At 38.3% G+C, this 25,719-nt stretch overlaps 2 protein-coding genes across 6 annotated transcripts in view; one reads left to right on the top strand and one right to left on the bottom strand.

The window, feature by feature from the left end:
- Positions 1-25,719, bottom strand: part of SYT1 (synaptotagmin 1) — a 522,467-nt gene that overhangs the window by 179,207 nt on the left and 317,541 nt on the right. For all 4 annotated transcript variants that reach the window (XM_027594829.2, XM_027594828.2, XM_027594825.2 and 1 more), the window contains one exon: positions 18,325-18,507. In XM_027594829.2, the coding sequence (XP_027450630.1) occupies positions 18,325-18,490 (166 nt within the window). In that variant the 5' untranslated portion in view covers positions 18,491-18,507. The remainder of the gene's footprint in view (positions 1-18,324; positions 18,508-25,719) is intronic.
- Positions 23,188-24,789, top strand: LOC113922660 (L-lactate dehydrogenase A chain-like). Of its 2 annotated transcripts, XM_035721834.1 has the most exons (2): positions 23,208-23,928; positions 24,195-24,789. In XM_035721834.1, the coding sequence occupies exons 1-2, from the start codon at positions 23,242-23,244 to the stop codon at positions 24,348-24,350; spliced, it is 843 nt and encodes a 280-aa protein (XP_035577727.1). In that variant the 5' UTR covers positions 23,208-23,241; the 3' UTR covers positions 24,351-24,789. The 2 variants fall into 2 exon arrangements, with proteins under 2 accessions (XP_035577726.1, XP_035577727.1); XM_035721833.1 differs by having other exon boundaries at positions 23,188-24,319.

Here is a 25,719-nt window from a genome sequence, read left to right on the forward strand (position 1 = left end):
ATGTAATAAAATTTATTTTAGGTTCCTAAGCTTTACTAGGTGTGATTTTACTCCCCCTACCACATTCTTTTCTCCTTCCCTCCCTTCTTCCTTCTCCATGCTAACTGAATTTGTACTGTTGGCATCCCCCTACCCTCTTGATGGCCCCCTTAACTTTGCTTTCCTTTTCTGAGTTAAAGATACTTAGCACATTTAGAGAGTAGACTTTGGAGAATTAACATTTCATTTAAAGTCGACCATTAAAAGCAACAACTTATGTCACTCCAGAATGATTAACTTGAGACCTCCTGCTTGCCAGTGTCAAGGCTTCATGATCCTGGAGTTTGGAAACTGAGAAAAGGGATGCAATTTTCTGCAATACATCTCTAATTTTAGCATCCTTGCTCCTGGGTAAGGTTCTCAAATTCATTCTTGCTGCATTGATTTTGTTTTAGAATATTTTTAATAGAAACACAAGGAGGATCTAACAAGTATTCTTCTCTTAATTTACCAGCGAAGTTGCATCAATGTGGAAAAAAAATGCCCTCTGCCTGATGTTTTGCTTGATACTGAAATGTGAGAAAGCATGTGGTTATACTTGAGTAATTTAAGAAATTCTCTTTAACACACTATAGAGAAAAACAAGTCATGGAAAAATGAAGAAATGGGAAAATTGTTCTCTTCAAATTTTGGAGAGACAATTCTAGGAGAAAAGTGGCAAATGCCCTGCTTAGTCCATTTAGGTTGTTGTTATAACAAAAATAACACAGGCTGGAGGACTTACAAACAACAGAAATTTGTTTTCATATTTCTGGAGGCAACAGGAGGACCTTGGCAGATTTGGTGTCCGGTCAGAGCCTACTTCCTGGTTCATAGATGACTGTCTTTTTGCCAGTCCTCGCATAGCAGGAAAGGGCGCGGGTGCCCTCTGGGGCCTCTCCTATCAGGGCACTAATCTCATTCATGAGGGCTCCACCCTCACGACTTAATCACCTTCCAAAGGCCACACCTCCAAATACCATCCCATTGGAATCAGGTTTCAGCATATGACCTGTGAGTGAACACTAACATTCATTCTATAGCACCCTTATATACAAGTTAAATATTAAGTACAACACACGGTCTTCCTACGAATGTTCTGGGAGGAGAGGGCATCTTGCAAGAGAGTTGAGAGCCTAGATGGATTTGGGACCTCCAGGCTTCGGCTGGAATCCTCTGCTGCTACTTGGCCTTGGTGTCTAACTCTCCTTAACCTTCAATTCGTCATCGGTGAACTGGGAGTGATATTAGCATCTACCTTCTAGGATTGTTGTAAGGAATAAGTTAGGTAGTGTACAGTGTCTGTGGGTTCCTGGGTGCGTACCCAGTAAGCGGTAGCTATTAGGACAGTGCATAAAGCTACCCTGCGTACGGTACATACTACAGCACTCTCCGCAGGGCAGTGCAGAAAGCAGTTTCCAGTAAGCTCAGCACCTCGGGGAGGTCCCTCTGGGCAAAAGTGCATCTGTCCAAAGTATTACTTCTTCACTTGATTGAAAGTACACTTAAATGGCCTGAGGGAGAGGGAGTGGATGAAGTCGCTGGCTTCCTTAGCCTCTTGGCACCTTTCTCCTTGTCAAGTGACACTCTTTCCTGAAAGAGAGGTGATTGGAAATGATGTGGGCAGACATGGGAAATGATCTATCATTCACAAAAACCCAGGTGATTCTTGATGTGGGAAACAAAGGCAGAAGAGAAATTATTAAATTGCCTTACTGCCTACAGCCCATTGACAAGTCCTTGAAACAGGCAGAGTGACATTCCTTTAGGGACTCAACTGCCTCAATGTTAATACTTTGCTAAGGGCAGAAGGCAATCTAACCAGATCCCCAGGACCCTGTAAGTCTACTTTAACATATAAAAATTCCTTTGGAAACTTCCTTTGTCTTTACCCGCCACGATCCATGTTGGCAATCATCCGCCAAGCATATGGCGCACTGATATACATCTGAAGGGTCTCGTGACTCAGGTTTTATGAGATGGTAAGAAATGACCTTTTCCCAACAATAACTAGCCCCCTCAAGGTCCTGGAAACCTTGCTTCCAAAATTCCTTAGAGACTTACGCTATCCCTAACCCCCTCCCAACTTGAAAGTGCATAATGGGCCACTCCTCATGACCCGGTGCAGCTCTTCCTGCCCATGGGTCTTGTCCCTGTGCTTTAATAAAACTACCTTTTTGCACCAAAGACGTCTGACGAATTCTTTCTTGGCCATCGGCTTCGAACCCTAATGTCTTTCCTACATCAATTCTCATGTAACTTGGCCACTGTATTAATGTCCTAGAGCTGCTGAAAGCAATTACCGTAGACCGGGTGCCTTAAAACAACAGACACTTATTCTTCTGTGGCTAGAGGTTCCAAAATCAAGGTGTTGGCAGGACCAGGCTCTCCCTGAAGGCTGTGGGAGAGAATCTGTTTTATGTCTTTCTTTTAGCTTCTGGTGTTGAGGGCAGTCTTGGTTGTTTCTTGCCTTGTAGACCCATCATTCCAATCTCTGCTTTTGTTGCCACCTGGCTTTCTCCCTGTGTATCTGTTTCCGCGTCTCTTCTTTTAAGGCCATGAGTCATAGATGGTTAAGAGCTACTCTACTCCAGTGTATCATCTTAACTTGATTAGCTCTGTAAAGATCTTATTTCCAAAATTGGTCACATTCATGTGTATCTGGAGTTAGGACTTGAACATAGCTTTTTGCGGCATACGGTTCAACCCCAGTAGTATTACTACATACTTCTGCATTGAAAAATATATTTCTAATTTCTTAATGTGGATATATTATTTTTTTCTACCAACACCCCTCATTTTCCTCTGTTTTTTAAAAACATAATTTTTAGGTTTTGAAAAACATACTCAAAAGTTGCCGGTGTGAAAAAGTCCTCATTAAACAAATCATTTTTTCTGGAGTCGTTTCTCATAAGATTTTCTTACCATTCTTTCACAGTCAATGCCAGGAAGAAACCAAACTCCTTTTAGAAATGTGATGCATGTAATAGAGATGGCCGCTGGGTATCAGTGTATAAACCTCAACTATTTGGCTGACATTGTTGTGGTTTATGATTAAACTGGTTTTCAAAATCAGTAAACAGTGAGTTTCTCCTCTTAGTAGTTCATGGCTAAAACAGAGTTTTCATTACTGGGATTTTAAAAATAATGAACTTTTTTGTAATAAGATTCTGACTATTTTTGAAAACTCATTTTACCCAGAGAGATGTGAATTTCAGGAAAACTGGGAGCCTCCCCTACAGTGTGTTTGAAACAGTTTTTTGAATGTGAGGTATGCTAAGAATCTAAACTTTAAGTCTTTTGGAGGGCTTTACCGATACAGAAAAATTCTTCCTTTTTTTTTTAAGGGTATTCTTCACATTTTTGTTTTCATATGTGTATTTCTTCTAAAGGAGTGTCAGAAGCTTGTAACACATAATTATTTTAAAACATGAATATGCCAAACTTACACGTTCTAATAATCATATTGAGTATAGTTCGTAGTAGCTCACAGTAGCTCATAATTTCAACTCCTACATCTGGATTCATACTAAAAACAGAAACTGTACTTTACTTAGTCAATTTCTTAAAGCAACAGTGTAGAATTGGAACAGCATCTCCAACTCAGAATCCAATGGTGTTTTCACAGATACTCTGAAACCTGTTGAAATGAGCTAAGTACCATTACCAAACAGAACCTTTAAAGGATTTGCTAGCCAGAGAGGTATGAATAGCAAACTGCTTTAGTTTTCATGCTCTGTCACATTACGCATTGCGTAATGAATCTTGCGCTCTAACAGTTCACCATTTAACCGGGCGGCTGTGAACGCTGCAGAAAGACTATATTAGTGGTTAGAATGAAATGCCACCAAAAGGAAGAACAAAATGAGAATAAGAGTGATGCTTTCCAGGTCAAATCCACTTAATTTTGTAAAAAGAAAAAAAAATTAAATGTACATAGTACAAAATGACATTAGGGAAAAGACAATCTCTACTGACTTCTCATGAAGTAAACATTCTTTTGCTCTTTGCCTTTCCAAATCTGTGGTAAATAGAATACTAAGATGGTTCCCAAAACCTCTCTCTCTCCTCTCCTCCCCTCCCTGTGCCTGGCACATACTACCCTTTATAATCTTCTCTCCTTGAGTGTGGGTGAGACCTGTGACATATTAGGTTACTTTATATGACAAGGGTGTAGGGATATAGTTAAGGTTCCAAATCAGTTAATTTTGAATCAAAAGGCAGATCATTCTGGGTGGATCAGATTTAATCAGGTGAAAGCCCTTTAAGAGGGACCTGAATCCTTCCTGAGATGAGAGAGAGATGTTCTGCTGGCCTTGAAGCAACAAACAGCCATGCTATAAACTTGCCTTTGAAAAACGCACCTCCAGGAAGAGAGGGTGGTCTCAATCCTACAATGGCAAGGAACTGAATTTCTCCTCAAAATCTGAAGGACTTTGGAAGAGGGTCCTGAGTCCTCCAGTTGATATGTTGACTACAGTCTTGTGAGACCCTGAGCAAATGTTCCAGTGAAATGATGCCTGGATTCCTGATCCACATAGACTGGGAAATAAATGTGTATGGTTTTAAGTTATTATGTTGTATTATGTTGTGGTAACCTTTTATGCAGCACTAGAAAACTAATATCTCTCTCCACAAACCATTTTTTGGTATATATTTATAATAGAGCATAGTCTCAAATTAATAAGTAATTATTTACTGTCTACTTTATAGGAACTATATATATATGAGAATGTCCATCTCTGCCCCCAAAGAATTTAGACTAATCGGGAAGAATAAGGCAAACAGCTCTAACAAAAGCATAAAACTGGTAAGTGCTATAAGCATGAGACCTATGGGAAGGGAAGCCCAAGGGAGCCTCTGATCAAGGAAGCAGGAAAAATAGTCCAAATATGTTGGCATATGGTCTCAGCAGCACTTTATAGTCAAAGATTTTTTTTTTATAGTCAAAGTAATTTTTTAAAAAAGATTTATGTATTTATTTGAGAGAGAGAACATGAGTGGCACAGAGGGAGAAGGAGAGATTCTCCAGCAGCCTCTACGCTGAGCAGGGAGCCCTATGGGGTGGGGGTGGAAGGGGCTCTATCTCTGGACTCTGAGATCATGACCTAAGCCAAAACTAAGAGCCAGATGCTTAACTGACAGCGCCACCCAGGCGCCCCAAAGTACATTAGTCATTTGAGTGTATTATAGTTTCTAACATTCTGGCTGTTACTGGACTATCGCCTACAGGTTCCCAAGTAACTTCTGTTACAAAAACTGTGAGGGATTAGTGATAATACCAGGGTTGTGCATATGTGGTGGTGTATAGAGGTAGCCAGGAAAGAGTTAGCTCTGCCTATGGTAATGACAGTCTATTTCCTTTTCTCTTCATTCTATTCACTGCTTTAACACTTACCCAATTTCTCTTCATTCTGTCAAGTGCATGGGCTATCATTCTGTTTGTCCTTGCAGGAGAGAAGAGATCATATTCATTGCTTTCACTTTCTCACTTTGCTTTCTCACTTCTTAGCTTGTCACCTCACACCCTGTGAGCTGATTTCTGATTCCAGCTCCCTAATGAAACAAGGTTTTCCAAGGTCAACAAAGAGGTCTAAATCCACTGGCCTTTTCTCAGGCATAATCTTCCATGATCTATCTGTAGCATTTGCCATGCCTGGATGCTTAAATCTCTAATTATTCTTTCTCATGGTCAAAAAAAAAAAAAAAAGTCAGATCATACTCTATTCCTGAAATCTCATACAGTCTTATGGTTTACAGAGTAAATTATGATGTATCTCATAAAGCCTTATGGTTTACAGAGAAAAGCATTAAGTGTTCTCAAAAATGGGGACACATGCTTTATCTTCCAAGCACATCATTCAGTGCATCCTATAATCCAATTACACCAACCAAACTGCTAACCATAATACTCTGTGGTGGTACTCACAACTCACATTGAACAACTCCTGTTGTTCAGTATGGAAAGCCTTTCTGTCACTTCCTCGGTTATGCAAATCACCTCCTCTGGTTCAAGGCGTAATTGAAAGGCCACCTCTTTTTTTTCTTTTTCTCTTTAAACTCCTTCTCTGTTATTCCCATAACCTTTCTCCCTCCTTTGTGCCTGGCTTACCTGTACCTACTTCATTATGCCCTGGACTAAAGTATGTTTTGCTTAACATCTTTGAGATTCTTTACACACTCATAAAATTGGGATCATAAATATACACCCAACAGGGTTGTTCTGAGGAATAATTGGTCAAACCATAATATATTGATGAGGGGCCTGTACTAATTATTCAGAAATTACTGGTGGCCACAATGATGATGATATCCGCTCCTTGTCCCCCACTGGACTGAAAATAACACTAGGGCAGATTTCATGCTTTAGTCATTTTTGGTTCTCCCACACTTCAAGGAGTAGGTTTAATAAGTTTTTAATCAAACTGACTACTGTTTCTCAGAAACTCTTTTTCCTTCACTTCTCTGACACTCTGAACTTCTGCTTTACCCACTCAACTATTTCTTCATTGGTTTCCCTGCTCAGCCATGAATTTTAAATTTTAATAATTCACTTTCTCTTTTCCACCCTATGATACTTTCTTAATAACGGCAGTTACCCACTTTCACGAACTAAATTTATATGTGGTCAACTCCCAGACCTCCATTTCCAATGCTGATCTCTCTTTCACATTCCCCTTCCCGAGAGGGCATGATCCTGCCATGGTACCCAGCTTCTCTGGAACTATTACTTGCTCCTGCCTGGACACCCTCACATCCACTTGCAGTGCCTGGCATTTCTGTGCCTTTCTTTCCACAGCAGTTGAGGCTTTCATTATCTGCAGTGTTCCTTCAATTACCTCCTTTGTGCCTCGTCCCTCTTTCCAGCCCTCCCCTTGAAATCTAGCCTACGCACACACTGCCGCCAGATTGATGTTGCTGAAACAAAACTGTAATTGTGTTACTTCCGTGTTTCAATATCTTGAATGGTTCCTGGCTCCTCTTTAACTATTAAATAAAGTCTAAACTCCTTAGCGTGATATTGATGGCCCTCTCCAAACGAATTCCAAAAGTCTTTTCCAGTCTTGTTTTTGATGACGGCTCTACACATCCCTGAGGTTTCAGCATGCATAACATCTTACATTGTTACCGTTTCCACGCATATCTTATCTCTCTTATTAGATTATAAGAATGGTAACTGATGCTGCATGGTATGCCACCACCAGCCATTCATCTATGCCCTCCATATTTGTTGATGGCCTGCTCTCTGTAAGGCATGTAGCATGTAGCCTAGAGAAGGAAAGAATGGGTCAGACTAGGAGGCTGTCTTCTAAGAAATTAAAGTCCAGGAAGGAATATAAGATAGGAGCGTACTATCACTACTACTTCTTGGTAGAAGATAAACATATTAAAAGAATAATAGGGGTGTTTAGTAAGAGCATTACAGGAATGCAGGTATTTTAATTGAGCCTTCATCCTTTAGGATATGAAGGCTTGGAGATGCAGAGATGGGAGTAATGGCGTAAAGGCGGGAAATGTAGGCATGTATCTGTGGAACAGTGAATAGTTCAATTAAGAGAAGTTGAAAGAAGGTTGGAAAGATGGGTTGGGGCTACACCGCAGAGGGTCTTGGACTTGGATGACAAATGAGGGTCCGCAAAGGGGAATTACTAAAGGCACCTGAGAAAGAGACTTGTGTGTTAAGAGCAGGGCTTCAGGAAGAACACCTGGAAAGTGTATGTGTGATCAGATTGGCAAAACAGTGGAAAATTGCTGTGGGAAGAGCCCTTAGGAGGCTCTAAGGACTGTAATATGGATGAGGACCCAAACAGAGCAGTGGCAGTGGGAATGGAAAGGAGAGAGGGACAGAGAATGAGGTAATAGGACTTAATAACAAGTTGGACAATAGGGAAAATGTGGCAAGAGTCAAAGGTGATGCTCAAGGTCTGAGTTTCAAGATAGAGGAATATACATGTGTATGTATCTGTTTTGCAGAGGAAAAAGGTGAGTTTAGTTTGATATACATAATTTTAATCGCAAATGGCATATACAGATGTACAGATGTAGCACTTCAAAAATGGAATTTACTGTTTTAATTTCCATTTCCCTAATGACCAGAATTGTTGAATATCTTTACATGAATTTATCAGTCACATATATCTTCTTCCACTGAGCGTCTGTTCAAATCTTTTGCTCATTTCTGTATTGGTTTGTAAGCGGTTTTTTCTTCTCCAATATATTTTGGAAGCATCTTCTTTATTAAATAGATGTATTATGGATATTGTCTCCCAGTTTGTGACTTGCCTTTTTATTAATGGTACATTTCAACAAGCAAAAATCTTTATTTTTGAAGAAGTTGATTTTTATCAACTTTTTCTTTTACAGTTAATGCTTTTGGTGTCCTTTTAAGAAAACCTTTGCCAGATGGAAGAAGTGGGGAGATACTGGCCAAAGGGTAGAAACTTCCAGGATGTGGAGCAATTGGAGCTGCCCTACATCACTGGTGAGATGTTAATAAAACAACCACTGTAGAAAAAACAGTTTGACACTGTTAGAGCTGATGCCTACTTAAAGTATAATGGCAAAAACTGATCTCTACTGATTAGGCCCTGGAAGGCAGCCAGGTAAATTGCAATAGAGCCCCAGTAGCAAATACGGGGAAGAAAGGTAGGTGGATGCAGCAGCTGCAGAAAAGGGGGGTGACAGGGCACAGTTCCAGTTAGTGTGGGCAGAAGACACCAGGCAAGGCCACTTTGAGGCACCACTTCAAATGATCTCCACAGTTGTGGCGTTACTGGCACCAAGAGCAGCTGAAAAGCTAAACCGCAGTGTTTTGTGTAGGTTTCACCTGTGAAACCGAGGAATTCACCCAAGCAAATCTTACAAAAGTACCCATTGCTGGGAAAGGTGCTGAAACACAACACTTGGCAGTTGTCTTTGAACTCACCACGAAAGCCCAAGAAACTGGGCTGTGTTGTGTAGCAATAGTCATAAGAAAGGAGTTCATCTTGTTTCTCGGACATTCCAATACAACATATTAGTTTTTAAAACTCAAAGATGAAACTAAGTCCCAGATCTCCACTTAAATAAAAATGCTTCTGGGGAGAACCATTTACCCCGAGGACCAACATGGCACCTGCTTGTAGCTTAGCACTGATTGGGACTGGGCTGCCCCCAGGCCAATGGGGAACATTTTTTTTTTAAAGATTTATTTATTTATTTATTTGACACAGAGAGAGACAGCTAGAGAGGGAACACAAGCAGGGGGAGAGGGAGAAGCAGGCTTCCCGCAGAGCAGGGAGTCTGACACAGGGCTCGATCCCGGGACACCAGGATCATGACCTGAGCCAAAGGCAGACGCTTAACAACTGAGCCACCCACGTGTCCCAAGATCTACTTTCTTAGCAACTTTCAAATATACAATACAGTATTGACTATAGTCACTGCTGTATGTTATAGTCCCAGGACTTATTTATCTTATAACTGGAAGTTTGTACCTTTTGAGCCCCTGCCTCCAATTTTACCCATCCCCCACCAACTCCCTGCTGCTGGCAGCCACCCATCTGCCTTCTGTATCTATGAGTGGAAGCCCTTTACTTGAGAATATGATTATCTGGGATCTTTTGAGCTAGAGGAGAATCATTCTACCTAATGTGAACCAAGTGTTGGGGGTTGGAGACAGAAAGATGAAAAGACAGCGTTCTGGTCTAGGGTAGATCGATGGGTATTAAGAGAGAAAACACAATAGATAAGTAAAACATAAAGTGACAGTTACAAACATGTAAAGACTTATTACAAGAGGTGAATTGCTGGTTGACAGATGAGAAGGTGACAGGAAGACCTTTAAAACAGAGTGGATTCTGAAGGATAGCTGTTAATAGTCCAGTCCGACAAGCAGTGGCAAGCAACACATTTCTGGCAGAGGAGAGAATTTGTACCAAGACTGGGAAGCATGGGACACTGTGGATAATACATTCAGTAACTCTAAGCATGTCCATCCTGATGAAGCAAACTGTGTGAGGGTGAAGAGTTGGATATGAGGTTTGATAGGTCCAACATATGTGTGAACCATAGCAAATCATCTCATAAAACGCCATTGATGTCTTGCTAAGATGTTTGAATTTAGAGCTCCTCTGGCAGAAGAATTCTGAGTCTATAATGCCACTGTGACCTAGAAACAAGTTAAAATTATGTGCTTTGATTGAGTTCCTTAGCATGTCATATATAGCTCAGTACATAGCTGGTGCTGCATAAATATGTATTGGAAGTTTGAACCTGGAGTATTATATATATATTTAAAGATTGTATTTATTTGTCAGAGAGAAAGAGAGAGAGCACAAGCAGGGGGAGTGGCAGGGAGAGGGAGAAGCAGGCTCCCTGCTGAGCAGGGAGCCCAATGTGGAACTTGATCCCAGGAGTCTGGGATCATGACCTGAGCCGAAGGCAGATGCTTAACTGACTGAGCCACCCAGGCATCCCAATATTAATACCACACTGCTCACACCTTCCCAGAGATTATGTACTATTATTATCCTTATTTTCATGGAGAAGTTAAATGATCTGCCTAAGGTTATATACTAGTAATGACAGAACCACAATTTTGAACCCAAACAGACCAACTCTAAAATCACATTCTGGCCTTGAATCATAGCAAAAAATGCTGTCCCAACTTGGGTTAGTTACTAATATTGGGTCAGAGTCCCTGAGTGATTTACATAGCATCCTGGACAAAGTAGTAACACTTGAGGGCTACTGAAGTGTACTAAAGAATTTAGGGAGTAATATTTACATGGTTACACCAATATTTCTAATCATTGTAATGGTTTACTGATTTTATAGAATTGGATCCAAATCCTTCTGAAAAGGAAATTATTACCATAATAATTTACTTTCAAGGCAATGAGCAATATAACTCCCATCAGTTAAGGTTTACTACACAGAGATCCTGGATCTTTTCTAAGTTTCTATGGACAGGTCCACAATGCTTTTAGTAAATGGAATATTTACTAAGGCAAATTATGTTTCTATTATTTATAGTCTACTGACGCCCTCCCCCTCCATGACTGCCTGCTTTTCTTTTTAACTTCTTATGTGTACAAAGAGCTCAAAAAGGAAAAAAAAAAGATGGTTTAAGTGGATTTGAAATTGTGTCAGGACAGCAGGTCATTCAAAGTGTTTGATGAGGAAAGCTTTAAATGGGCCAATAGCTTCTTAATTTTTGTTTTAAACCTCCTACGTTCACTTAAAAGGCAAGCTGGGGAGGCATGTAGGATCGGAAGATACCAAGCTTAAATCCTTTATTATAGTACTCTCCTACATGAAAATCAGAACAAAAAAATAAGGTCAAGGGCTAAAAATATACCAGTACACCATATGTTTTCCTGCTGGTTTCTGCTTTTACATTCTTTGTTCGATTTAATAGAAACTGGTACAAACCTGTCTGTCACGCCATAAAAGATCGACAGAGTTGGTAAGAGTAAAGAGCCATAGTCTCTCAGCTTCTCTCTTTCTGCCATTTTCTTAATACAGTTGCATCTGCAATCAGGCTTTCTCTTGTGACAATGTAACCTGTATTTTGACATGCAACTGGTATGTGGTGAGGAGTAGACATTTAAAACTACTTTAAAATATATTTGTATATTTGTAAAGTATTTCAGCAAGGTAATTCCTGAGTTATTTTTAATATGTGTCCAAAATATCCACTACCCTTATTTGTCCTCAGGTGTGTTTACTTAATGTCTTTGAAATGCTAATGGAATATAGCTAAATAAGGTTGAGAAACTTAGCTGAGATCTTAATTCACTTGGTGGCTTTATGTGCTCACCGTTACCATGCTTTGGAAATTTATAAAATCCCTCAACACTAGTTCATTTGAAAGGCATGAATTTCTCCGGGGAATTTTCTGCATAATAGGCTTCCAAGAGGGAAATACAATTCAAGGACACATTTAAACAACTTTCCTGAAATATCAGTAGCATATTCTTTTAATGTTTCCACATTGAATATAGGCTGTTAATGGGATCATTTTGCAACTTGTTCTTTAAAAATCCATATTACACACAACGTCCCAATTTATAACAAATAGTTTATAATACTCTTCTTACTCTCCAAGTATAAATAATAATACAACATATCTATGTATATAATTTTTACAAATCAAGAAAATGTGGTAAGCATATGTTTTCAGTATAAAAATCTTCAGGTATAACGACACTAGAAGACAATGAAATAATCAAATGCTTGCAACTGCAAAAAGGGATTTTGGATTTAGAGAAGACAATCAGGATTTTAAAAAATCAGGAGAAAATAAAAGGCCAGAGGTTGGGTGCATGTTAACAATAAAAGCTAGAATGTTCAGTTTATATTAGAACCATGCAAAAATACAGTGTAGCCATGTTTATATGTCAAATAGTTCTAGGCTTAGATAATTATAAACAGGGTTTTCTTTTAAATGCATGTCTTATGGAGATTTTGAAAATCGTGCAGAATGTGGGAACATTTTTCATTGTGTGAAGCTGTCTCATGTTGCAAGAGCTGTAAGCTCCTAGGCCCATGATCTTTAAATGCTAGTTGCCATTCCTCTTAACCATTTTATAGCACACTAAAAATGGCCCAATGAATGTTTAGAATATCTGGCCGGGGGCAGTGCCAACTCTGCCAAGAACAAAACTGACCTCACACTAAAGGAGTGAGTTTTTACTAATGGTAGCTCTTAAATAGTTCTCTGTGTGTATTCACATACACACACAGGTATTTCCTACGTTTTGAACCAGAATTAAACTTAAAAAGATGATGAAATAAGCTAAGATTTAATGAAAAATGTTTGAATGTGAGCACAAATTACTACATTGTGCTGTGATGAATTGCAACCCTTATCTCTAAGTGTCTTTGTCCCAAATTGATTCCTTCAACATTGCATCGATGAAGGCACTCAGTATTACAAAGGACTTGCTTTGCTCTGGAAATAACACTCATCAGTATTATAACTTTTTCTTAGAGATATTTCAATTTACTAGAAGCTAACAATGAATAATAACACTTCACATTTTAGCCAATGCTTTTCTGAAGCGTGAAGAACTGAGTTAACAGATGATCGCTGAAGCTGAGTCAGAGTTCATCGATACAATGAAATAAAACCTAACGATTAGTACTTATGTAGTAATGCATTATTAACATGGCCATCCCAGTGAGTCCAAGAAACAAAATGCAAAAGCATAAAGTGAATGAGTATCCACTTTAAATCCAGATAATGCAATGAGAAACAGAATTACTATTAAATTTGTGTTCCACGTATTCAGTCTTTTAAAACCTATCAAAAGACAAATATCAAGCAATAGCTCTGAACAGGCACACGAGACCCTAATAGTTTCAAGTCTTGGTGGTGATAAGGAATGGTGGAGTTGATTTGCAGCCTTGGTGATATTCTTTTAAAGCAAATTTATAAATTGCAAGATTTTTCCTGACGCTCCCTTACCTACAGCTTGCACCATGTGTAGCTTCTTTGGACAAATCACTTACCCTACTAAGCCTGAGCTTTCTTATGTATAACATGAGGATAATTGTTCTCACCTATGACAGTTTTTAGAGGGCGGAATAGAGGTTGAGTTTACAGAATGCACAGCACATACTTCCCCATTAACTCCTCGATAGAGATATCCGATCACTACAATAATTACTGTTATTCACATGCCATGGATTCCTGTCTGTTCCTAAGGATTCTCTTCATTTGATCTTGAAATGGTCTTCTGGCATTAACATCACGTTCATGACATTAACATAAAGCAATGACAGGATCCACGACAATGACATTCTGTCCGTTCTGCAGTCAGATGAGGGAAAACAAAGTTACTGGACTGCATTTTTCATCACTGATTGGCTTGTGCCATAGTTAACCACCTATAAATCACTACTGTGTGTTGAGTTTCACTGGTGTTGCTGGGAGGGATAACACAGCTTTTCCTACTACTTTTCCAGGTCACTGCTTTCAAACGGTGTTCCTCTCAGCCAGGGGTCTTTGTTGCTGTTGATGGGAGAGTATCTAGGGAGGGTGAGTAAGGAAGACACTTTGAACTCACCACAGCAGCTTGATTTGCTTTATCCACATTATAAATTGAGGCTTCTATAATATTTCATTTGAACAAAGGGATCCTTGGTTGAAATGGATTGAAAACCATGACTTGCCTAGGTCAGTTTCTCCAAGCATGGCACAAAGAGCATTTGGTATAATGTTTGGTATAATAAGGTTTGTAACAGGATACTATCTATACAGTTTCTGGCATGGGGTCAGGCACTTTCCAAGTATGGAAAATACAAATATGTGGAGGAAATGGTTCCTGTCTCTGAGGAATTTACATTTCAGTGAGGAAGATAGGCCCCAAACAAAACCAAATAATCAAGATAAAGATTTTCATGAAGGGCTTTGGAAGGTTGGAGGAAGACTCAAATAATTCTGCCTTGGGAAATGAGGAAACTTCTCATTCAAGTGATAACATCTGAACTGGTTCTTGGATGATAACAGAATGTGTCCGTGTTAATGGCCTGAGGGAGTCCGGGAAGAGAGAAAAGCGTGAGAGAAAACATCGGAACGTGAGTGCTGGCTGGGTTGGAGAGGTTTTTCCTGAGCAGAATTAACAGGACTGAAATGAATTGCAGGTATAGGATTGAAGGGAAATAGATGAGGGAGGTAAGGATGACAGTGAGATCTCTCATTTGAAAAACTAGGTGAATGACATCACCCAAGGATGTTGGGAAGAAAAACCCGAATGGAACAGGGTTAAAAATGTAATCCTGGATCCTCTACCACTTGAGGGGAGGAAAGACAATGAAAGGGGAGGACCGGTCAATGAAACAGTGTACGGGTGGGTGAAGAAGGGAGAGGAGAAAAAGCAGAGTCCTGGAAATCAAGAGTTTCAGATGATGGTGGCTGCTAGTGATAATGATACCGAAATATCTGACCGAGTGAAGGTGGATCATAACCTTCATAACTGTGCATCAAGGAGTGCCTGGGGACTTACGTAAAAACAACTTTAGTGGCACATGCAGGATGGAAATTGGAGAGGAAGGAGTCCAGTCGTTAATGGGGAATTGAAGAAATAGATATCAGGAGTAAGGTTATGTTTTTCAGTAAATTTTGGGGTAGATATGAAGGAAGAGATACAGTGAGAGCTTGACAGAGAGGTGAGATAAGGAGAAGGAAACGTTAGTGTAGGAAGGAAGAAAATGGAACATTTCCTGAGCACTTACTGTGTGCTGAATTTTTGCTAGGCACTTTCAGATAGGAGAAGCTTGAGCATATGTGTGGGCCGAAAGGAAGGAAGGAGTGAGAAAGTGAAATTATAGAAGTTATTAAAGAAAGAAAAAGGAAAATTGGAGGTGATAATGGGGAAAGGAAACCCCATGAGGGAATTCACCTTTGCTAGATCATTGGGATGGGTTTAGAGAGTGCAATGTGCTTATATTGGGCTGCAAAGTTTCTGATATTTTTATAATTTGGGTTTCTGTCTGACCTGAATAGAGGGCTTTTCTAAAATGGAAATAGATTTGTTAAAATGACAGCTTGAGTTTTATACTAGCTAACATTTATAGAATGCTTACTCTGTGCCAGATACTCTGTGAAGCCGTTTATATGCGTTGCTCCCTTTACCCAGCAACCCTGTGGTGGAGAGATTATCTTTGTCCCTATTTTATACAGGAAGAAACTGACACACAGAAAGATTAACAGAGCTGGTATATGGTAGAGCTTAGATTTGAACCCATGTAGTCACTGTCCAGAGCTTGTGTTTTTAATCCCTCTGTGAAACGGTCTATCCAATAGTATTTCTGCACGAATTACACAATGACCCTTAGTCCACTCTTATTCCGGACTAAGGGACAGGTTCTGGCTATTTGGTTTTCTGCCATGCTCAAGGAAAGGTGCACTCTACTTCAAGAAGCTCATGAATATCAAAATCTTAATCACAGCTATTTGGATGACACGAGTTCACGCTTTACAAACCAACCAGGGCCCTAGTCATATTAAAATCAAAGTTGCAAAATAAAGAGACGTTCCGAAAAACCTTGTCTGCTTCATTTAGATAACAGTGTGCAGAATGAATTGAAAGATAAAAATGCTCAGCATTTACCATTTCCTTTTCTTTCCCTTTTTAAGCCCCATGGTGTTAGGGATGATATCATCAGGCAATTTGGTTTGAATATGTTCCGTGCTGGACTGTGCAGATTACCCAACTAATGACATGCATACTCCTTGCCATTGTGACACCTCTCATCTCACAAGTGGGAATTTCAAGTGACAGACTAAAGCTGTTTGCTATCAATTTTGCAAAAAAAAAAAAACAAAAAAAAAAAAAACCCACATCTGCCAGATAGCCAAGATTTAGTTCAGAGACTGAAATCAATTAATATTCTAATTTGTTACCTGTCATTAGCGTCACACTATATTATGCCAAGTCAAAAGTGATAACCTTTATATAACATAGGCTCCTAAAGGAATTTGATTTGGGGGATATGTTTTGTGTTTAATGTTATTTCCATTAGAAATTTCAGTTACATAGACAGTAAAAATGGTGATAGATTAAAACGAAATATGTCTCCTCTAGATTATGGATCTTCCTGCTGACAATGGTAATTACTGGCAACTATGCTGAGAGTCTCTCAGATGAACTTGAATTTGTTAAAAGTAGGCAGGTCAACAAATTGTTAGTCACTAATGGACAAGAAATTGATTCCGTGTATTTTTTTTTTTCCCCGCTTGGTTTCTCAATGTCCTTATAAAATAGTTTTCTTATAAATTGATAAATCTCTCATCTGGATTACTACAATGTCCTGCTTTATCTTCTGCCCTTGCCTTTCTAGAGCCCATTTTCAACACAGTTGCTAGAGTGATCTTTTAAAAAACCTGAGTCAGATCATGGGACACCTCTGCTCAAAACTCTCCAAAGCCAGTTTATTTCACTCATAGTAAAATCCAAGTTCCTTAGAGTAATGCCCAAGGCCTCACATGATAGGGCATGTGCTACAGTGTGAAGTTACCTTCTGTCACCCTCTACCTCATTCATTCTACGTAAGGCTTGTGGGGCTCCTTGCTGTTCCAAGCAGATTTTTGCCTAAGGGGCTTTGTCTGAAATTCCCAGATTTTAAAACTTCCTCCTCCACTCACTCCAGGGTTCCTTACAAAAGAAACCAGCCCTGGTCATCCTAAAAAAATAACGTTTTACCCACTATGCCTGTCCATATTCCACTTACTCTTCTTTAGTTTCTCTTTTTTTTAAAAAAAATTTGTATTTAAATTCAATTAATTAACATATAATGTATTACTAGTTTCAGAGGTAGAGGTCTGTGATTCATCAGACTTATATAACACCCAGAGTTCATTATATCACGTGCCCTCCTTAATGTCCATCACACAGTGACCCCATCCCCCACCCCCTGCCCCTCCAGCAACCCTGTTTGTTTCCTATGATTAAGAATCTCTTATGGTTTGTCTCACTCTCTGATTTCGTCTTTAGTTTCTCTTATATCATTTCTTACCACATGAGTTGCTGTATATATTTGCGTCTTTATTGATTTATTTCTTCTTTTCTCACTTAGAGTATAAAACTTGTGAAGCCCAAAACGTATTTTTCTTGCATCTGAAAAACTCTCTAGTTCATCAGAAGTGTTCAAATCTGAACAGACCAACCTATGGTTTCAGCTTTAAAGGCCACCGATAGAACCTAGTGCTGCGCTCATACACATACACTTTGGTACAGGTGGTGGTTTGTTGTCCTGATGAGGACAAAAAAAAAATTAAAAATTGTGCAGAAGATTTTGAAATAATAAAAGGAAATCAAGCTTGCAATATCTGGAAAGTACATTTTAGCCATTGCTTAGGAATAATCTTTACAATGGAATAATTTCATGAATACAAATTTAAAATATATATGGCACAACTCATAAACATGAATATTCTAGAGAAAAGCAGACATTGAAAAAAAATACCTGCATTAAACACAAGATACAATTTGTTTTTTATAACCTGGGCTTTGATGTATAAAGTATATTTAAATATTTAAATTCCATTTCTAATTTTCCATTTTATTATTGAAATGCCACCATGCCAAGAAGAAAAAAATCTAATGTACGTTTATAATATGTTAAGAGAACTGCTTTTTTGTGTTCCCCAAGAAAGAGGGAGAAAATGTTAAGTCTGTGTCTACAAACTCTGTCCAAAATAAAGATATCACATTAAAAAAAAAAAAAAAAAGAGAACTGCTTTTTTCCCCCATGGGTAAGGTCATTTTCAAGCATTTGTTTTTACCCTACCAACCAGCCATATGTAGTAGTACTCACATGGAATTTTATGCAACTCATTCATAAACTTCTCCTTCAGCTTAGAAAAGGCATCTTCCTTTCCTTCACCCGGACTCGCCGGCTCTGTGGCGTTATGTGGGAGAACCGTTGCAACAGTAGTGACTGGCGGGGCGGCCAGCGCCTCATGATGACTCTCGCTCACCATTTTAAGTTCAGGTGGATCTGAGAGGGGAGGGAAGCAAAATAAATAAAGAAAGAAAAGAATTCAAAATGGCTTAACTGATCCCACATCAAAGGTACACCAGAGATGAAACACATCAGGAGGTGCACCTGCTCACTGGGTAAATAGTCTATCATTAGCATATTACTTTATGTCGGTTCATAAAGTATTTATGGAACCACCATGGAGAGTCTTTCCCAGAAGGTAAGATCAGGCGTACTTACTGAAAACATTCTCCTAACAATAATAGGTGAGCTGTCAAATCTATTAGTTGTTTATACTGCCAATTATTTACTGTGCAGATTTAACTTCCAATCCATATATTACAGAACTGTGGATGAAACATTTGCCGACAACATACATGCTCTATGCTCTCAACATTTGTATTTTATAAGAGGACAGAAAGATAAAATATTTATATTGAAAATGTTGATGAATGATAGCACGCATTCAATATATTAGTGACTTTTAAGATGGTTGTAAGCAATGCCCTTACAACATTGATACTATAAGGTGTCATGAGTGTCAAAGAGAAGTTAGTTCTTGAATCTCATTTATTGATGGTCCATTTTCCTCCCAATCATTTTTTTGTTTTTTTGACATTTACTGTGGACAATATTGGGATCAATAATTCACTTGTCTTGCTGGGTAAATGTTTGAAGCCACTATAAATGTGGCATGATTGACTATATGTATCAAGGAACTGATGATGAAACATGTCTTGTCTGTCAAATTATTTCAGTTTATTCAATTTGATTATATTATTGAATTATTCTATTAAATTAACTTATTCAATGATTTTAAGTGTTTGTTTACCTCCAAAGCATTAAAAAAACAATCCATAAGGTAATCAATGAAAAAATCTTTGCCTTGTATTCAGAAGACCTCAGTTCTAGTCCTCTTCATAGCTAAATGAATTCTGACAAAGCATTTGACCTCTTCATTTATCTGCCTTCAGAAATACGAAGAATGAAACCTGCCCTGCCTAGATTTTTCTTAGTACATGTGAAGTGCTCTATAAATGTAAAGAAGGCATTCTAAAGAGATAGGCTTGAAGTCCTATTCTCCAATCTAAACATATTCTGGACTTTCATAATTAATTCTACTGTGTGCCTTAAGATTTCAGGCAGTGCTGGCAAGAAAGGGGACAGGATTTGGGGCAGAAATAGATAAACACGAACACGTCTGGGCAAAAGTAACTTTACAGTCTCAGCAGGAAAGTTGACGGACCTATAAAGCCCTTTTGATTTGCAAAGAAATGGAGATAACCAGGGAACAGACCCGGGATTTTTATAAAATTAAAATCTTTTGTGAATTAATTATGCATACTTAAAATATTTAGTGGAAGTATAATTGAAAGCAGAATAATCTCAGATGTATGGAATTATTATTAGAATCTGAAACAAAATCCAGAGATTTTTGGATCCCCTGAAAGGAGATGATGCCTGAAGCTAATATATACACACAGATAATCATTTTCATTTTATAATATGTTCTCTCTTTAAAGCTTTTAATTTTCCACTAGTAGCTACTAATAAAACCTGAAAGGGGAGTATCAGAAAGATGTGGACTCAAATCTTCTCTGTTCTTTAGTTTCTTCATTCGTAAAGTAAGAATAATCATACCAAAGACGTAAGGTTTTTGAGTATGCAATAAGATAATCTATGCAATGAATTTAGCACTCTAGCAATCCATCAGTCAATCGATCCTTCAGTCCTCCTGCCTCCCCTCCTTAGGAATACTTGGCAACCCAGAATTTTCCAGATTGTGGAAAATTGTATTTTTCCAACTCAAGGTCACTTTCTAAAAGGTTTTCTTGATTTTTTTTTTTAATTCTGTTTAGCTTAGGATCTGTCTTCCTGCAAAAAACTGGAGTCCTGTTTGCATAACTTAGGTGAAATTTCGATACTGATAATACTGTAAATTTTTTATATTTCGTGTGCGTCAGCAGGACTAAAATTATATACAGATACATACACAAACACATACATATGTATGAAATATTAGTATGTATGTATTCAAAAATTGAATTTGGTACTCTGCTGTGAGAATCACCAGATATGATATGCATTATTACTTATCTCCACAGGATATTTGAGGGATTGTGGTTTACTCTAGGATTTAAAATAAATTATTGCATTAAATACAAATACCTGTATACAACAGTGCCATCATTAAATTAAAAGTATGTTGTCTAATTATGCTTTGACTCAATTTTTGTTGTATTCTGGAAGTCAGACACTGTTGCTAGTTACCTGCACTCATCAGCTGCTGCCTCAAAATGGCCACACAATTGTTTCTGGCCTTTGTGCACACGGATGGTTGGGTCCTTTGCCCTTCAGGTTGTTAAATATTTTCATGTTACCCCAGCTTATAATGGAATATAAAACATTTCTACATACAAGTTGAATGATCTGAAAGGCTATTTAAAAAAGACTTCTCTTCAGTAGTGTCAACATCTAGAAGATGGACTTGAATATATTTTTTTTAGAGGCAACAAATGTTTCTATAATTTCCAAAAACAATCCTCTTCCGATATAAGGTGTGCTTTACAAGTGTTTTATCAAAACAGGTAAAAGCTATACACTTTTAGCTGTTACTAGTCAATGATGTTATCTGTATCATTTCTGATATTTTTAAATCAAGGAAAGATTATAAATAGAGACAGTGCTCCTTTTACTTAATGTATACCACTGTGAAATTAAAGTCTTTCATAAACAAAAATATAATGGGCAATTAAGGATCTAATATACTGACAAAGACTAATTGCTTAATATTTTCTTGTCTTTCATATTTTGAGAGATGATGCTGTTTGTAAATAACAAAACTAAGAACAGTGACATGGCCCTTGAACTTATGTTTGTGGAAATAAGATGCTGATTTCTAATTTTCCATCACTTCATAGATGAAAAAACTTAAGTATTCGGTTCTGCCTAATGTGATAACCTTATATTCTTTTATGTAGCATTGTTTGCTTATTCAGAAAAAGTTTATATTCTACTCAAATCTTGATAAAATAACAGCCAAAAGTTACTGATACCCGCTAAGTGGTATAGATATATGAAAACCTACAGTTCCCACGTCACTCCTGGGAGAGGTGTAATCATCACCCATTTAACAGTGAGGAGACTAAGGTATACAGAGGTTATGCAGTTGGTCCAAAGTCCTACAGTAGTAATTAGTAGAGTTGGAATTTGAACCTAGATGTCTCAGCCACTATAGCGTTAGGGACTGTGAGACAAGTGTCCAATAAAGTTGTGGTTTTTGAAGAAGTTTTTGACTGTAACCCATAGTAAGAAGTACATTTTACATTGTGCGCCAGCATACAGGCTCTCGCCTCCTAGATGTTCTATACGGAACAAAAGTTCGGCAGAAAAACACTTGTCTTCACTATGTGTGCAATATTCCTATATATTTAATTCTGTCCTTTTTCACTAAAAAGTTCTAGTTGTACCCCCAGATTGGATACACTGGTTTCACAATCCTCTAATGGTTTGAGACCCACAGTTTGGAAAACCACTATAGAAAGGGACAAGGGAAGATACAATAAAACTAATGGAGCTAATGAAAACTAAAGATGCCACTTATTAAGCCACTGTGTGCCAAAATACTGTCCTTGGCATAATATTCTGAAATCTACGCAACCTTGAAAGGCAACTCAGTCCCAGTTTACAGGATAAACTGGGCTGCGGAGAGGTTAAGTGATTTGACCAAAAAAGATTTAGTCTAATTCAAGGTTCTTTCTACTAGCCTCCTCTCATAATAACACTTATGTCTTATTAAACAATTAAATCAGTATTAGATAGTTATGCTTTTATTTTGAATTGGTTTACGAGTAAATGGAAAACACAAGTCCTCTTGCCAATGGGAAACAGATTGCTTAATTTTAGAGATGTAGTCATTTAATTGGTTAAAGTGAATTTGGCATCCTGAGGTATGTCAAGAGAAATAATATTGAATAGAAAAGTAAATTCCCCTCTAGGAGAAAGTTCAGTACGAACAACATGAGCAAGCAATTCTCCAGGAAAGAAATACACAACCCTGCTGACAGATAAAAGGTGTTTAATTTCACAAATAGCCAAAAACCTGAAAGTTAAAATAACAATGATCTAATATATATTCATTTGTAAATGTGGCTAAATGTAGATATGAAGGGGAGGGTTCAGAAAAGTGAGCAATTGGGAAAGACCATAGAGTAGAAAAATACTTTATGGTGGCCAAAGTAACAGAACATATAAAAAGCTATAGAAATGCTCATTCTTTTTTCTGGGAATTCACAATAAAGGATTAATCTGAGGTGTACAAACAATTTAAGGATGTTTATTGTAACTCTTGTCATATTAGAAGAGCAGAAACTATCTAACAGAGACTTTTTAAATTGTGGTAAATCATAAAATAAAGTTACTAAAATTACCTTAGCAGTAAATATTTACAAACCTAGAAATACATTAGAGTGTTAGATGAAAAAAACAAAGTATGAAACAATAAATAAAGTATGTCCAATTTTTCTAAATAAAAAACTCTTGTAAAAGAGGTTGGAAAGATACACTTAAAATGTTAAACTTGTGGTAGAATATTCACTTTTTTGTGTATGTTTACATATTTTAAATTACACAAAGAAGAAACTAACACTCTTTGCTCTTAAGAAAAACTGGATCTTGGCATTCAACCTCGCGCGCCGCTGACGCCCGCCCGCCCGACGTGCACTCCCGATTCCTTTTGGTTTTAAGTCCAAAATGGCAACTCTCAAAGATCAGCTGATTCAGAATCTTCTTAAGGAAGAACATACCCCCCAGAATAAGATCACAGTTGTTGGGGTTGGTGCTGTTGGCATGGCTTGTGCCATCAGTATCTTAATGAAAGACTTGGCAGATGAACTTGCTCTTGTTGATGTCATGGAAGACAAACTCAAGGGAGAGATGATGGATCTCCAGCATGGCAGCCTTTTCCTTAGAACACCAAAAATTGTCTCTGGCAAAGATTATAATGTGACTGCAAACTCCAAGCTGGTTATTATCACAGCTGGGTCATGTCAGCAAGAGGGAGAAAGCCGTCTTAATTTGGTCCAGCGTAATGTGAACATCTTTAAGTTCATCATTCCTAATATCGTAAAATATAGCCCAAACTGCAAGTTGCTTGTCGTTTCCAATCCAGTGGATATCTTGACCTATGTGGCTTGGAAGATAAGTGGCTTTCCCAAAAACCGTGTTATTGGAAGTGGTTGCAATCTGGATTCAGCCCGGTTCCGTTACCTAATGGGGGAAAGACTGGGAGTTCACCCATTAAGCTGTCACGGGTGGGTCCTTGGGGAGCATGGAGACTCCAGTGTGCCTGTATGGAGTGGAGTGAACGTTGCTGGTGTCTCTCTGAAGAATCTGCACCCTGACTTAGGCACTGATGCAGATAAGGAACAGTGGAAAGAGGTTCACAAACAGGTGGTTGACAGTGCCTATGAGGTGATCAAACTGAAAGGCTACACCTCCTGGGCCATTGGACTGTCTGTGGCAGATCTGGCCGAAAGTATAATGAAGAATCTTAGGCGGGTGCATCCAATTTCCACCATGATTAAGGGTCTCTATGGAATTAAAGATGTCTTCCTTAGTGTCCCTTGCATCTTGGGACAGAATGGAATTTCAGATGTTGTGAAGGTGACTCTGACTTCTGAGGAGGAGGCCCGTTTGAAGAAGAGTGCAGATACACTTTGGGGGATCCAAAAGGAGCTGCAGTTTTAAAGTTTTCTAATGTACCACTTCACTGTCTGGACTATAGCAGGATTTTAGTTGGAGGTTGTGTATATTGTCCTTATTATCTGATTTGTTACTCAAGTAATATTAAAATGGCCTAAGAAAAAACGTCAGTTTCCTAAAGTTCCAAATAGGAATGGTTCACCAAACCCTGCAGCTGTATCCTGGTACTGGATGATACCTGTCTTTGTAGCCCTAAATTGGTTAATGTAAGTTAGCCCCACCATCTCAGAGGCTCCACTGCCAGAACTGAGGTTGCTCTGCACACCAGATGTGTGTTTACTGTGTGTTCTGTCACTTTGGGTTCCTTCCCCCAACACCCGACATGCCTAGTCCATCTTTTCCAGTCAGTCACGTTCTGGGATCCAATGTATAAATTCAATATTGCATGTATTGTGCATAACTGTCCTAAAGGATCTTACTTTGTGTACCATGTATGTCAGAATATAGTGTACATGGCCATATAATGTAAAAAGACAATGCAGCCAACTAAGTGTCATACCAACTAAAATACCAAATAAATTTTGAACGGTGACTCTTAAAAAAAAAAAAGAAAAAGAAAAACTGGATCTTGCAGAAAGAGTTTAATTTCCTAGTGCCAGATTTTCAAAAACATACTTTAAAATGTAATGTAAAAAACCAAATTGCAGGAAGTAATGATTTAGTTATGTATTTAGCAAACACAATGTACAAAATGGCCCCTGGTTAAAATACAGTGTAGAAAAAATACTAAGGTATCATAGAAGTTAATACTTTTGTGGTATAAAATGAGGAAAATCAGGATTTTGGTTACCATGACAACTTCCCTTTGTCCTTTATATTCTTCTAGTAGGATTTTAATTATGTCTGTTTCTAGGTCTATAAATTGATGTAGATTTCTCCGATTATATAGTGAGATCGTCTACCACACTGCATAAACATAATAGTTTCTGGAGAAAGCAGTGTTTCCATTTCTATTTAAGTATTGTATTTTATAACAATAGCACGCAAAATTAAAAAGTAAACAGGAGAGGGATGCCTGGGTGGCTTGGCCAGTTAAGCGTCTGACTCTTGATTTCAGCTCAGATCATGATCTCAGGGTTGTGGGATCGAGCCCTGCCTTGGGCTCCATGCTGGGCATAGGGTGGTGCTTGAGATTCTCTTTCTCCCTCTTCCCCTCTCACGTGCCCCCACCTCTCTTAAAAAAAAAAAGTAAACAGGAGAGAAAGGTCAAATAGACACTGAAAATATTACTTAAAAAAAGTATTCTAACACAGAAATGCTCCAAACTTAAAGTAACTATTGAAGTAATTACCCTAAAGAGTCCAGCAAATATCATGGAATATGTTAGAATGTATTTTTGAGATGGAGGGCAGAAAGTTAGTGATTTTATTCCATTAGAATTTGCCTTGACCTTCTGAAGGTGTAGGTGGAAACCATGAGAGGATGCCATGTGCATCCCTCCTTCTTTTCAAAGAAGGGGACCCATGG

This window comes from Zalophus californianus, chromosome 9 (assembly GCF_009762305.2).
Source record: "Zalophus californianus isolate mZalCal1 chromosome 9, mZalCal1.pri.v2, whole genome shotgun sequence".
NCBI classification, from domain to species: domain Eukaryota; kingdom Metazoa; phylum Chordata; class Mammalia; order Carnivora; family Otariidae; genus Zalophus; species Zalophus californianus.